The sequence below is a fragment of the Rhamphochromis sp. 'chilingali' genome (genome assembly GCF_963969265.1).
Source record: "Rhamphochromis sp. 'chilingali' genome assembly, chromosome: 18".
NCBI lineage: Eukaryota > Metazoa > Chordata > Actinopteri > Cichliformes > Cichlidae > Rhamphochromis > Rhamphochromis sp. 'chilingali'.
Genome location: NC_137945.1, coordinates 18,945,859 through 18,961,023, shown reverse-complemented (window position 1 = coordinate 18,961,023; position 15,165 = coordinate 18,945,859). Strand labels below are relative to the sequence as shown.

The following is a 15,165-nucleotide window of genomic DNA, read 5'->3' as shown; positions in this document are numbered from 1 at the left end:
CCCTCTCTGAGAAAAGGAAGGGAAGCCTCTGAAAATCCAATTATCCAAAGGCCTGCCTTTTTTTTATTGCCATCAGCAATGCTGGCCCATCAGCAGCATAGCAACTGTTTCCAACAATTGCCCCCACACTAATTCTATCGCTGTAGCCAGACTTGCCCAGGGTGTGGACATTAAGCTCAATTTTCATCTAAAAGTGATTGCATAATGTCTGACAATGCAGTTGAGAAAATTGGGTGTTAAGGTATAAATGGGATGATAAAAGGAGGCAAAACTTGATTTGAGAAACAAAAAATGGGAAAACTTTTATTTTATTCATGCATGTAAAGCAAATGTTTTCACTTCCATTTAGTAAAATCTCAGACTGTTAACTAAGGAGTGGGTGCATTCGAATGTTGACATCACTACAGTAATTAATGAACAAGAATAATTAATGACAATGTTAGTAATTTAGATACTTTAAGCAATAAGGGACCAGCAAACTGATGAAGGCAAAGAATAGACAAATACAGGACTACAGGCTATGAAACCATCACTGGTGGATGTACATTTGACAGAACTTACTCCTTATAGGACATATATCATAGATTATATACTATAACTTAATCACTATTCCTCCAACGCGAACATAGAGCAATTTATTTAAACATATCCAAGTATACATGGAAATACAGTATATAAGGCAAAAACAGAACTTTTGAAGGGCAATATTTGCATGACTATCTTTATTCTTTAACACAGCCTGAACTCCCTTTGGCAGTTTCTTTAAGTAGTCTTCAACAATAGTTCTGCAGGGTTCTGGAGGACAGTGGCTTTGGGGTCATGTTGAAAATTGAAGCCATTGCCAATCAGATGGTGCTTCATGGTGAATCCAAACCTGACAGCGTTATCCTGTGGTCATAATACCATAAATTTTAACAAGATCTCCAACACCACTGGCGGAAATGCAACCCCAAACTATGACAGAGCCTCCGCCGTGTTTTATAGATGACTGTCGACACTGTCATACCTCTCTCCTGACCTCCTCTGTACATACTGATGATAATTTGAATCAGAAATTTTGATTCACCACTCCATAAACTCTTGCTACTGATTTTCAGTGATGTTTTTGTGCAATTTGGCATCGATCACTATTTTCTCCCTGTTTGAATAGCTTATTGAAAGCCACCCTTCCACTGAGACCACTTCTGATAAGGTTTCAGTGAATAATAAATGGATCAACTGAGGAGCCAGATGCATGTTTTGGGTCCTGTGTCAGGTCTTTGCTGGATTTTTGCCTGGTTTCCTTAGGTTTTTAAAGGATATGCTGTATGTAGATTCAAATGCAACTTGTTGGTGCAAAAATACTATTTTACATGCATCAAACTGTGTTACTGTTGGTATTTTTCATAGATTCAAGTAAAGAAATGAAAACAAATGATGTGTTTTTGTGACAGGCTGCCTGAAGATACAATTTAAAATATATTTTGTTCTTTTGTTGTATTTTATGTGTAGACACAACACTGATTCACACCTCGAGTTGTCTTTTTATGCTCGAATGATTCACAGGTCAGTGTTAAGTGCTTAACAACAAAAGAGAAGAAGCATTCCTCTGAAAATGGTACATTTCAAGGACTTTACTATTTTGTCAAAGGCAAAGTGACAAGAACAGGGGAAGGATTAAGCTTAACGAATCCAAAGAAAAGAAATAACTCAGAAATTAAGTAGAGAGTAAAGAAGGTTTTTTTAAGAAATCAGATCCATTCAAACTGAATTCATTCATTAAACACTTGAAGGCAAAATAATAGTAAAACGAGCAGTCATTGCACTACAACATTTACTGAATGAATGAACAACCTGTTATCTTGGTCTTATGGAGCGAGCAAATATCAAATATGAAACCAGTTTTCTGTGGGAAATCCAGAACAATCAGTAATCTCTACTGAAATACTTGTTTACATAGCAAACACTCACATAGACAACTAAACTGATGAGAATAAACTGCTTCTGTTCATTCATCTTCACAAGCCTCATCTTCACCTGGATGTCAGAATCCTGATAGTGGATCAGGTAGTGCTCACCGTCATAGTCGTAGCACACAGGCGTCCTTTCCAGCTCCGCTGAAACGGGCGAGGTGACACACTTGAAGGGCTTCCTAAATTCATCTAGCAGAGTCAGACTCATAATGCAGCAATTCTACAAGAAGTTGAAAAGTAAATAAGTGCCAGTGTGTATATTTCCTGCCTGCCACACCACTGCTGGGAATTTTATGCTCGTGTAATACCTCCACTGTGCCCTGCAGGGCCTCACAACACCAGGGCAGGGTGATGTCACCAGACAGAGATGTGTGCTGGGACAGGTTTGTGCTGCTAATGACTGTTAGCTGGATCAGCCCATCAGAGATCTGAGCTAGACAGAGAAAACACCGCGTGTAGACATTTATACCCAATTTAAGACAGCTAAGCAGTTTAAGTCTACAAGCGCTGTAACCATCAAACACAAATAAACACAAATTTTTTATTGAATTTAGCTCAATTTTAACAAATTCAGAGGCTGTATCATATCAGTAGATTATTATATATAGCAGTTCTTACACCTAAAGAATGAAAGTTAGACTATGTGGATTAACGCTTTAAAATACTGAATGAAGACTTGAGTAAAGAAAGTGTTTTTGTGTCCCTTTTTTCTACAATGATCAACATTTTCTCTGCATTTTTGTTTCGTTGAATGAATTACTCTTAATGTATAACAATAATGGAAATCCTTAGAGTGAAGTAGCCTCTAAACTGATTGTATTGTCTGGTGTATGACTAGCTGTTAATAAAAAGTAAGTACTAAGCTGAAATATTCCAAACAGCACTTCAGAAGTCTCTTTTTTTATGACAAGAGTATAGATCGCAGGCTCACAAAAGTATTCAGTATTCTGAAATACCTTTCTGTATAACCTCCCTTTTATTCCACATATCCAAGTTTCCTGCCATATAGCTGAGGTTTAATTAGTTTGAAAAAGCAAGCCTGTAAGTGTTTGTCACACATGTGAAACAAACTATGGAGGCACATAAAAATAGTGCTGTACATGCCTAAATACAAATCGATTGGTCTTAGGAAATAAATACAGTCATAAATTTGCAGAAAAAAATGGGAGGAAAAAATCACAGCAAATGAATTCTTGATATTTAGGACTCTGTTTTGTATCCCTCTTAAAGTTACTATACATGTAAAACATAGGTATACTGTGGTTTTTTTTTTTATATTACCCACACAGTACAGAAGATTATTCATATTTCCTTGGCATAACTCACAGTGCTACTTAATGAATGTGGGTACAAAATGTGGGTATGAATGGATTACTTCTGCGGCAGAAGAGCTGGGAAAAGCTTCCGGACATGAGCTCGCATACAGTGTTGTGGAGAACAATGTGTAGCTGGTAACCATGGAGACCGTATTCAGGGTCTATATCACAGAAAGGGGGTTGGACCACTGGCTCCACATAAGAACTGAAAGGGGAAAAAGGGAAAGAGTTGATAAAACCAGAAAGTGTAAACTCTGTCTAGTGGGGGGGGGAGTGGGGGGGGGGGGGGGGGGGGGTATCATGACAAAAGCATTTTCCTAAAAAAAAGGCAAAGATCTATTAATTTTGTGGAGCATAATAAATAAAAGTGCTGTACTCCCACAGGAAACCAGGAGAGGGTGCTATATCCTTACTATGCTGAAGTACGGTATCATTAACACTGTGTGGTCCTGAAAATGTTTTTGTTTTCACGTGGATGGAAAGTAAATTACTGTTGGGTAATAACTCATAAGCCTCTGGAGCACCTGCGAGTCTGAGTGTAGACAAGAGCTGTGAGCAATTCCACCAGACAGCAGAGTTTGTACAATTCTAATCCTGAAAACTAATTAAATTAATTAAATTGTTAGTTCTCCAGGCTTCTTAACCCTTCGATGCACAACCTACCAATACGTACACTCTTCCACGAGTGGGGTCAAAAATGACCCCAAATAGAAACAATGCATTTTGCTATAAACTCGGTTGTTATTCTTCAAAATCTTTAAAACAAAGAGTTGTAACATTCTCATATTTGAGGTATTCCTCATAAAACATGTTTGTGACATGAGGCCTTTTGCATTTTTATTTATTTTTTCATTAATTTTAAGAAAGTGCAGTTTTTGTATCACTTGTACCACTTCTGTATGCTTGCTCTGCATATACTGCAGAAGCTGGGCCTTCCCTCTGAAAGGCACAAGTTGTTCATCCACTGTAACACAATCACTGAGGATGAATTTCTGCCTGCAGTTGACCAGGAACAGGCCCCATATGTAGCAGAAAACTGCCATGTGGTTTGTTTTCAGTCGGTAGGCTCTGGTCCTCTTGTCATCAAAGTGCAAGAAATGGCGAATATCTTTAAATCTTTGAATTGACATAGTGGCCTTGTACAATTGGTTATGCAGAGGACTCCCAAAAACACACCAACTGGTACATCCCAGTTCTTCTCACTTCCTACAAGAATGGTCAATCAAATGAAGGCCAGGAGCTTTTGTTTGATTACATTTTTCCACTCTTTTCCCCTGTCTGTGGCTACTCTTTGTGCCTCCATGTTTGTGCATGTCAGCACCTCTTCTATTATATTATCAGACATGAACATCTATTGGGGAGACAGTACTAGACCCAGGTGCAAGCCCTGGCCGACTAATTCAGAATATTGTGGCTAGAGCAGTAAGAGGGGCTCATACTGTTGGACTCAATATCCATTTCCTCTTCAGAGGACTCATCAGAGGACTCCTCTGTATCTGACTGGCCTTGTTCAGTGTGGGGGACAGTAGTCTGGATACTCTATATGTTAGATGTCAGATTCTGAGTCAGTGCCTCTGATGGGCTCTTCATCCCATCCGTCCTGGATCATTTGTAGGGCCACAGGGATCCTAGCTGGCCTCATAGCAGTCATGTTAAATATTTTTAAAAAAATCAGAAAGGACAATGTTTGAAATGCACAGGAAACTATAAACAGGGGTGTACATAAGTGGTCCTCAGGTGCGCATTTGCTGTCAAAATAAAAGACGCATACCAGATAAGAAGTTGGAGCGCTCGTTTGCGTACATTAGATGTTCTGGAGGAGGATAGACATTTGTTCAGAACTCTTAAAGATGTTGAAGAAGCAAGCTCCGTAAGCAATTACTTTGGTATTCCTCCACCGCAAAAGAAGCGTGTATTCTCAGAATTTCTGGGAATACTTTTATTTTGACAGCGAATGCACACCTGCGGACCACTTATGTGTAGCCCTGACTATAAATCGTGTATGTTACTGTGTAAAAATTAATTCTTGATCCATCAGAAGTTTAAGTGGGACAGTCAGAGTTGCTAAGAATGAAAGTTTCATAGAAGATTCCACAGGAACTGCTTGGGGTCATTCTTGACCCCACTTGTGGAAGAGTGGGGTAGTGATACAAAAACTGCATTTTTTATAAATGAATGAAAAAATAAATAAAAATGCAAATGGCCTCATGTTACAAACATATTTTATGAGAAATACCTGGAATATGAATATATTACAACTTTGCATTTTAAAGATTTTGAAGAAAAACAAAACACGTGTGCATCTAAGGGTTAAAGGACATTCAAAGCTCTTCTTTGGAAGCCAGCTGACCTCTTACTGACGTACTGACAATGACTTGAACTACAAATTTCTAATCTGAATTCATCACCCCATAAAACCTGTTTCCAATGAGTTTCACTCCAGTTCTTGTGTAATTCTCATACTTCAGCATTTTCTCCCTCTTTCCCTTTGTTAAGAATTGCTTCTTGACAGCCAGCCTCCCACTGAGACCATTCTTTCTACCATGTCTTTGCTGAATGTTTTGCTATTTCTTAAGCACATGACTTTGAGGTACTGTTCATCTGCTGTCATGATTTTAGGTCTAACACTTCTTCTTCTTTTGTCCTTGTTGAGAATTTTCATCTAATAGCTCAATTAGCCCAATTTAAAATTGGTTCTTTGCTAAGCTGTCTGTTATGTGGAGAAATCACACTGAATCGTCCCCTGAGTTGTGGGCCCTTTCTGTGCTCGATTGATTCGGTCAGTGTTAAATGGCTTAACAAACAAATAAAGAAAAACAGTTTTCTGAAATTGGACTGCAAATAATTCCAAAGAAAAACTATTTCAGAAACTCAAATCCCACTGTACAGTGCATCACTGCAGGAGCAATACTGTCAGTCTATACATCCCTTAAATTTGAGACGCAGCACACCTTGTATGGATGTTCATAAGAGGGGGTGGTTATAGTCCAACCTACCAAACAGAAGATCCCTGAGTGCTTCTTTCCACCAGCTTGTGGAAGTGGAGGGTGAACATGATAAAGGCAACTGAGCACTGGTCCTAGAAAAAAAAAGATGCTTAAAGATGTCACTTCTCCCTGTGATAAATACTGTGTATCTTGTTCTGCTACTCTAAGCCAGTGAATAATAATCAAAACATGGGATGAATGCCTGAAGTAATTACCCTCCAGACACCGATGATGATGCCAGGCTGTAGCAACTTAAGCTGCACCAATCTGTCCTGGCCAATGACTTGCATGTTCTTAGTTAGAGTCTGCATGTCTAACTTCTCCATGAGGGACCTACAAACAGGGCTGACAGAGGAAGCAAAGACAGCAGTTGGTTTTACTGAGACAAGAGGCGAAACAAAGGGTGTAGATAGATGTCAGCTGCCTTTACCTCTTTGGGCTGACGCAGGCTAGCCTCCTGACACCGTACAGCTGAAGGGTGGAAATCTGCTGGTAGTCGGGCAAGCGGTCTCCTCCGCTCCAGCACAGTGTCACTGAAGTCTCAGTGAACTGGGACCGGCTCTGCTCCAAAGTGCTCTTACGCCCTGACTTATCCATGACTGTCAGTTCCCAGGTGACGTTCAAGTTTCTAGAGTTAGAAAACAGAATGTAGAATTGTAGGAACAGGACTTTTTGCAGTTTTGCAATAAAAGCAAGAGAGAGAGAAGAAGAGAGCAGGTGAGAGTGAAGCTAAGCATGGCAGAAGTGAACAGGTTCTTTAATACCAAATACCACATAAATAGTCCAAATGAATCATTGAACAAAAATGTAATCCATCCATTTGTCTTCTAATTTATTACAGTGAAAATAACCGGGCAGTGTTTGGCAGCGTTGCTCTTTAAATCAGAAAAATTACAAGTTTATTTGCTGTTACATCTCATTTGTCAGCAGAGGGAAGTAGTAGGACTCCAGTTAAAGCTGTTCTTGCTAATGAAATGATATGCAACGAATGAAATTAAAACTGCAGCTGTTGTGACGAATCTCTTGATCCAGTTCTGTCTAAACTGTGATTCAGGGCTGCCCCTACTGTGATGCAGCCGGCGCCTCGCTGAGACACCATCCAATATCAATTAGGTGGGGGAACAAAGTTAAAAACTGGAGCAGCCCAGGGGGCTCCAGCAGCTGACCCCAGGGATTTCACTCTGCACTGCCTGTATGCTTGACGTCTTGTGAAATGATTATTACCAAGGTAAATCGCATGCTCCTCATGGTCTCTAACAGACAAAAAAAGCCCTATAGGGAGTTGTCTGAGTCGGTGGGAGGAAGGCTGAGGTGTGCGTGCATGCATATGTCTTCTGTGGATGAGGGGTTGGGGGGCTAAGTAATTTATTTCAACAATTCAGACAGCCCCTGCAAGGAACACAATTATTTCTATTTCCCCTCTGTACCACAGCGACTGCCACAGAACTCAATATTGAGTGCAGCACAGCCTCTAATCAGAGGTTATAAAAACACAGCAGAATCTGCGGTGGAGGTGGCGAGGGAGCTCTCCCCTGCGTGCTGGCATCCCCCTAAGCAGACATCACGTTCAGAAAGAGACCTCCTTCCTCACCTTTAATAAGAAAGTGTCATTAAGTGTGACATCAAAAACAAACCATACTTTTTGTTTTTGATTACCAGCAGCTTGAACTATCCTCTTGTTGTGTTCTCCCCCCACCTCTCCAACCTTGAACTTTCTCAACAGCGAGGGTAGATCTCCAAAGTTTTGCTATTTGCTAACAGCAAACAATGAACAAAGGCTTCATACAGCTGCTTCCAAACAAATACCAAATCCCCGTTAGAGCACAGACACAGCACGGATCAACACACCTCCTTTCAACTAAAAGGATATAAAATTCACTATAAAAGTAGTTAACATGAGCATTTAGAGAAAGAATAATGACATATTTTTCTTTCTAAATGTGTTTGAGTAGGTGATACATAAAGTAAATGGAAAACCTAATTCCTTTGAACTAAACTTGGGTTTTCTCTCTTTATCTGTCTCACACTTCACCTGAGGACCCACTCTGTTTGGCTGGGTAGCCCTGTGTGAATACTGATGAGTCCAAGCCGCCTCGTCCACTTGATCATGTCACATTCGGCTACAGTCTTGAAGTACAGCCTCTTATAGTAACCTTCGGGTCGATCCTGCACCTCCATCGTGGCCATCCTCAACAGAGATTTGTCCATACACTTTTTATTCTTGCTGAAATCCGCAATGTAAAGCTTTCTCCACAGAGCACTGCAATGACAGCATCAGGAGAGTGACCGACTCGGTCAGAAAGGTTACAAACCAGTACAGTATGTCTAGTGTGATCATTTCTTACAGGGTGGCCAAGAAAAAAGAAGTTTAAGTTTTATTCATCAGAATGACAATATCAAAACATCAGCAGTGAAATTTCACGTTTGAATAAGTTCAATAGTGAATTCTTCCATTATAGGAATAATCTTTTCTACTAAGAGGAAACTATTTAACCCTGTGATGCCTGAAGCATGAAATCATTCCAGAAAGTTCTGATATTTTGGAAAACACGACTGTTTATTGAACCTTTTGAAAAAAAATTAAAGAAAGAAATTCATGTCAATTTGCATATAGTATAAGCTTCAGTTTGTATCATTTTTGCCACACTGCAAAAAGAATCACACTGATGACCTGGAGCTCTCAAATACTCATGTATTAAATATGACACACTTGGCATTGCAGACAACACTGATCACCGAGTTCTTGGTATTCTTTGGTAGTTACTGGAGGACATTTGGGTTCTGATTGTGGTTCTGACCAACAACAAAAAAATCAATGTGTCAAGACTGTTGAATTGACCATAGGCTGCAATCTGGCTGGCTTTTTTACATTTCAGAATATGTCCTAAATGATATATAAATATATATTTTGATTTGTAGGACATGTTTTTCACTAACGTGAAATGTGTTAATGAACTAGACCTTTAATAAAACAAGTTTGTGCATCCACAGAGTGTCATGATCCTTGCCAAATCATGCAATCACAAAATCACAATTTTGAAATGTAAACTTTGTGCATTTGGATTGCCTCCAAAAGGTGGAGAGCTAGATGCTTCAGTACATAAGCTCAGTGAGGATCTCTAGATATGTGGCTTGAATTTAGGGCTGAACGATTATGGAAAATAATCTAATTGCGATTTTTTGCCCCAATATTGCGATTGCGATGCGATATGCGATTATTTTTTAAGGTATTTGTCTTCTGTATTATTAAACAAAGACAAGCAATACATCATATAGTATGGCCAATACTATATTACATTAATTTTAAACTGTTCTTTCCTGGAAGACAGACCTCTGTTATGATGACATGAGGTGATGCATGAATTGATGACTGACATTTTTATTTAACTTCTTCAATCACAACAGTATATTTGAACATACACAATAGTTTATTTTTAGCTTACAAACATCTGAGCATAAAGTGCTGACAAGGAACCCTGGTGTAAACATTAAAATGAAAGTCAGTACAATGTGCAGATTGCAGAAATATACATAAAAAAAATCAGTGGCTTTACCACACTCAGTTTTTCGACATCTGTGAACTACTAGACAGTCATTCAATTAAAAAATAATATTAAATAAATAAAACTAATAAATAAAAAATACACACATCTTACTGATCTCTGCAGTCAGTAACATTACACATAAAGTGCAAACATAATAGCAATTGTATAAACACACACACAAACACGCCTTTAAAGTTTAAAGGCGTGAAATTGGACGGTCTAGTTCTGATTAGCGTCACCGCTGTCTCGGTGGAGTTTAATAAACTCGGCCGTCTGCTTCTTGCTATCTAAAATATAACCAGACACTGGTGTAAATTCTCGACTGTCTCATACTTCTGTTTAATAAGTTTTCTGTTTGACGTTTAGTCAGCTGTGTGAAAACCAAGGAGGAACCCACCCGGGGGATTAATAAAGTTTTATTTTATCTAATCTAATAACTTTAATCTCAGCCAAACCGATTTACTCACGAACAAACAAAACACTGAAAAAAGCCCAACAATAACATTTTTAGGTTGTCTAAGTGACTTATATATTACGTTTAACCCGAGCAGCGAAACTCCGCGGTGATCTGAAAATGATGTGCCAGGAGTTGTGCCGTTCTCGGCCGCATCAGTAACCCTCGAGCTCCCGGCTAGCTGTCGAGCTGGTGGGTAGCAGACGCCTCTGAAAACGTCGAAGCACTTTTGCAAATATGGGATATCTTGATAAACCGAGCAGATATTTGATGTTTACACAACTACTTTCTCGCCTGAAAATATGTTAAAAGTTTATTTTGTGACCCAGAAAGATTAGTATGAGTAATTTTAAAACTTAGTAGCGGCCGCCATTGCTGGAAACTGGAGTTTGGCTGGGCCGCGCTATGAATTCTGGGGACAGCCTTCGGCGCGTCGCTGTGACGTAATCGGTCTACAAACGCGGCCTCAGGAGGATGCAGCCCATGAATTGTATAATATAATCGCAGTATAATCGCAGCCTTTGCGGTTAGAAAATTGCACTTGATCATGTCGCGATATTATCGCAAATGCGATATATCGTTCAGCCCTACTTGAATTTCAGGCCAGATATCCAGAGATATGTGGCAGGATTAAAATTGGAGTAAAAGACCAGTGGAGCATAGCAGGTAATTTTTTCTAAATATCTAAAAAGAAACATGAACCTGAATATCAATGCACCACATATGGGTGCCGAAGCTTTTATGTTTAAGTAGTTGAGGAACTTGGGACCATGCTGTAAAGTTTCCTCTTTCAAGGTCTAATGCTTTTTCTCAGAAAAACAGAAGAAGAATTGGGGCAAAAACCACAGAGCTCCCGTGCCTTGGACTTAAAGGTTCTGCTGTAAGATTTGGAGGCATACTGTCCCTTTGCTATTGGATTAATTAACATAATCATGTATTTAATAAACTGTGGAAGATGCACTGACAAGATGGTACTTACTTGCTGTTGGCAAGCTGATAGAAGATCTTATTGATGTGGTTTATGCAGCAAAGTGTAGAAGCATCCAGGTATGACAAAATCTTAATCAGGATCTCAGATGGCAGTCTATGGAAAAGGTAATTAGACATGACTACAAGGATGTGACAGTGTGCCTTCATGCCTCCTACTGTTCAGATTTCAGTCTATGAGATAAATGTGTTCTGAAAACACTGCTTGGAAATCGTGTCATACACTTCTGGCAATAAAGTGAAACTACTTATCTCTATGTTCTGTTTTAGTAGATATGGTGAAAAAACATAAATATGTAAAGAACTCAGCTGAGATTTTTAGATCTAAAGGTCTAATGAAAGCCATCTATCCATCCATGCCTGCTAATTACAAATACTGCTAGGTTTGTTGGCTCACAGCTGTCCTGGTTAATGATGCCATTGCTGTCCAATTAAATCACTTGAGTGAGCAATAAATTCATCTTCCTATCACCTGCCCGCTCAGTCACTGTCATTTCACTACATATCAACAACCAGATTAAATTACTTCAAGAATAAATTAATTAAGAAACCAGATTGGGCGTTGTTTTAACAAGGCGAATGATTTCATACGACAGCTTTAAAGTTCAGATTATCCAAACAGCCATCCTCTCACTGACTAAATTCTTGCAGCTGTAATAATAGTTAGCAAAAATAGATGTAACATGTGATATTAGAGCTCAAAAGTTCAGCTTAAGTCTACAACCATGGCAGTACAGAGCAGTGCTTTGAGCTGCATACGACTGTTACCTACATGCTTACTTTACAATGGGCTTGCATCATCTCACAGTGCTAACATGCTCAGATTTTGTCATATGTTAGTATTTCTGTATTGACTGATTCATGCTAAATACAAATACACTGAGGCTAAAGGGAATGAAAATTTATTTTTCAGTTATTTAGTTAGAAATTAGAAGGAGCAGAAAAGGAGACATGAGCATTTCTGCACCTCCCTTTTCTTCTTTGCATGGTAGAGTTTTAACTTGAAAGTGTGATGATGATTTTCAGTGATGTGGTGCTTTCAAGGCCAGTCTCCAATATCCGATACAAATAGTTTAACACAAATGATTGAAATAATTCAATTGTTTGATATTTTTTTCTTAAAATGTTACAATCAGATTTAAGATGTGCATATAGTTAAAATAAATAAATAAACAAAGGGATCTGAAAAATATAATGTCTTTAGACCAACTGAATTTGGTCACAACCGTGATTGGTATTTTTATTTTATTTTATTTTATTTTATTTTTCTGTATATTTGAATCAGTGAAAAGATTATGAAAATAAATCCGGGCTGCACTCCAAACCTCTAAGACTCTAACCATTGTTGAGTGAAACAATTATTTCTGCTCGTTGAGGCGTTCAGACTAAAACAAATATTAAAAACAACGCTGTTGCTAAATATGAACGATTAGCTGTTTTAACAGAATCATTTTGGTAGTAGAGGCAGCAACCGTCTACTAACTGACCTGTTTTTCTGTGTTGTAACTGCCTACATTTAATGGGAAAGAATCCAACTGCTTAATTCATGTAGTAAAGTGTTTTCCACTTGAATTGATTTACGCTGTGCTGTTATTGTATTTGTTGCTACAAATCCTTTTACTTTGAAGTCTATAAACAGCAGATCCACTGTTTGAGCGCTGAATGCCACAAAGATTAAGAAGAAGAAATGGCATGTACCGTGTATAGTCTCTGCATGCACTGACAGATTACCTTTCCATAAAGCTCTGAGTGGACGCTGGGGATGATTTGTCAGTTCTTTTGGACGTCCTTAATGCTCGCCCGGGAACGACTGCTTTCGAAGCTGCCATTTGTTCCGCTGGTCTTGACAACTTTGTGACAGTTACAAGATAATTTATATTTGCAAGGTTTTAAGGTCGTGAAACTTTAAAAGAGCGTTTATTTGACAGCTTTTTTACTTAAAGACCGTGAAGATAACATCCGGGATCCAAAATGAACAGCTGGTACTGTGTTAAATCCATGAGTAGGCTACATTAAATGACTTAATTCTCCTTGTGTGCTAACGAAATTCCGTGAAAGCATCCGGTCACCTTGGTGACATCGGGTCCAACGTCTTCCGGTGGGAAGAAGCACAAATGCCTTCAAAATAAAAGCAGAATTTAGATAGGTAGGTAGGTAGGTAGGTAGGTAGATAGATAGATAGATAGATAGATAGATAGATAGATAGATAGATAGATAGATAGATAGATAGATAGATAGTCAATTAAACTTGATCTGGTCATTTAAGTAGCAGAGGGGTTTTATAATCAGTTTTAACTGCTTCGCATTGATTACATTAACAGCAGATCCACTAGAGAGGCAACAATGAGACAACAAAACAAAACAGGATTAGTTTAACAGATGGAGGCCAATGACATTTTCACCATCTTCATCCTTTTAGCTGATACTATCAGCTTATTAATTTAAGGTAAATACAACCATGTTGACATATTCAAATAGGCACACATCTTAACATACTATAGTACAACATCAAATAATATTATGTAACTCTCACTGTTAATGTGTTAGCTAGATTAACAGTTAGCACCCACAATGTGTTAGAGAGTTGTTAGCGAGTTTACAGTTTTACACAAGTTTGGCTCTCATTTTCAACATGTTTGAATCGATAATTAGTCACCCTTTAGTTTTTGTTAGCCTCACAGACCAAGAAATGCTATCAGCTGTACACACTCCACAGAGGCCCAGAGTTATTGTAGATGAACATTTAAACAGTTTTACAACCATTACACATGTACAAAGAACTCTGCAGACTGTAAACATTGAAATATAATAGAAAACTTTAAGATGTTATACGTAAAACATTGGGAGAAGGTTTCATGTAAATGTAATTTGTTCTTCTCATTTAAAGCATGACGCAAAATCTACATTATTATCAATGACTAGATTTACAGTGGGCAAAAATGTGTGAGGAGGAGACCATCGGGGCCAAGCTGGATCTGGATTTCTGGATCCAGTGGTTTTTAGAAATCTCCTCCTCTTCTTTCATCACAGCTGTCCTGTCCCAGATGTGCTGTTGATCCACTGAGGTAGATGTCTTTTTAGAAACATCAGGAGGACTGAAGCTTAACTCAGTAATAAAGGAGGACATTTAATCTTCACCAGCAATCTTCAGCCGACTGTGCAAAATATATGGATTTATTGTTAACAGTGTTTTGATCAGCTGCCCTGGGCGTCTTCTATTAATGCTTCATTTTATGTTTCTCAAAGGATGTAGGCTACAGAGCATACAGTCATTTAGTCTTTCATATAACTCTAATAATAATTCAGAATGCTTTTTAACCTGAATATTTGAAATAAAAACTCTCACTTCCAAATCTAGACCTATAAAGAGCTGGTGAAAGTCAGAAATGTAGACATAAATTTTAGTTTCAGCTCATATGTATTAAGCTTTGCCATTTTCTTTTGACATATTTCGCTGAGTAAAAGCAGCTGTAGTCACTTCATAAATGCAATAAGAGCTCACTGGAAAGTATCTAAAATACAACTAATGATATTTTAATATCTGAATACTGACTGAAGGTGAAGTTGTATTTACATGCAAAGAAAGGATGGACCCTCCCTCTCAGACTGAGTTTATGAAACTTAAATTAGTTTTAATGTTTGCTACAAATGGGGGAAAACACCTCAGCCAGACAGCTGTGGTTAAACCCTGTTCACTTTAATTGTGTGTTAAAAATCTGTGTTTTCAGTATTTAGAACACATTTCTGTGAATCACCATCAACAAACTGAGATATCAGGTAGAAACTAGAATTACAGGCAATTTGTGAATGTGAAAATTTCCAATCTTCTTAGTAATCCATCTTTGCTTAATGCTGTCTTAATGTTATCGAAGTGCTCTTTTTTTAAAGGCAGCAGTGTTATTGATTACTTAATTTATTGTACTG

At 38.3% G+C, this 15,165-nt stretch overlaps 1 protein-coding gene across 3 annotated transcripts; it reads right to left on the bottom strand.

Moving 5' to 3' along the window:
* Positions 1 to 301: 301 nt before the first annotated feature.
* fbxo15 (F-box protein 15) lies at positions 302 to 13,315 on the bottom strand. 3 transcript variants are annotated; one of them, XM_080865882.1, is made up of 9 exons: positions 12,973 to 13,315; positions 11,234 to 11,338; positions 8,300 to 8,515; positions 6,686 to 6,883; positions 6,471 to 6,600; positions 6,265 to 6,347; positions 3,328 to 3,473; positions 2,261 to 2,385; positions 303 to 2,172 (listed from the first exon to the last, which is right to left on the bottom strand). In XM_080865882.1, exons 1-9 carry the CDS (start codon positions 13,068 to 13,070, stop codon positions 1,906 to 1,908), a joined length of 1,368 nt encoding a protein of 455 aa, XP_080722008.1. In that variant the 5' UTR covers positions 13,071 to 13,315; the 3' UTR covers positions 303 to 1,905. The 3 variants fall into 3 exon arrangements, with proteins under 3 accessions (XP_080722009.1, XP_080722008.1, XP_080722007.1); XM_080865881.1 differs by having other exon boundaries at positions 304 to 2,172; positions 8,288 to 8,515; XM_080865883.1 differs by lacking the exon at positions 8,300 to 8,515 and having other exon boundaries at positions 302 to 2,172.
* Positions 13,316 to 15,165: the final 1,850 nt, after the last annotated feature.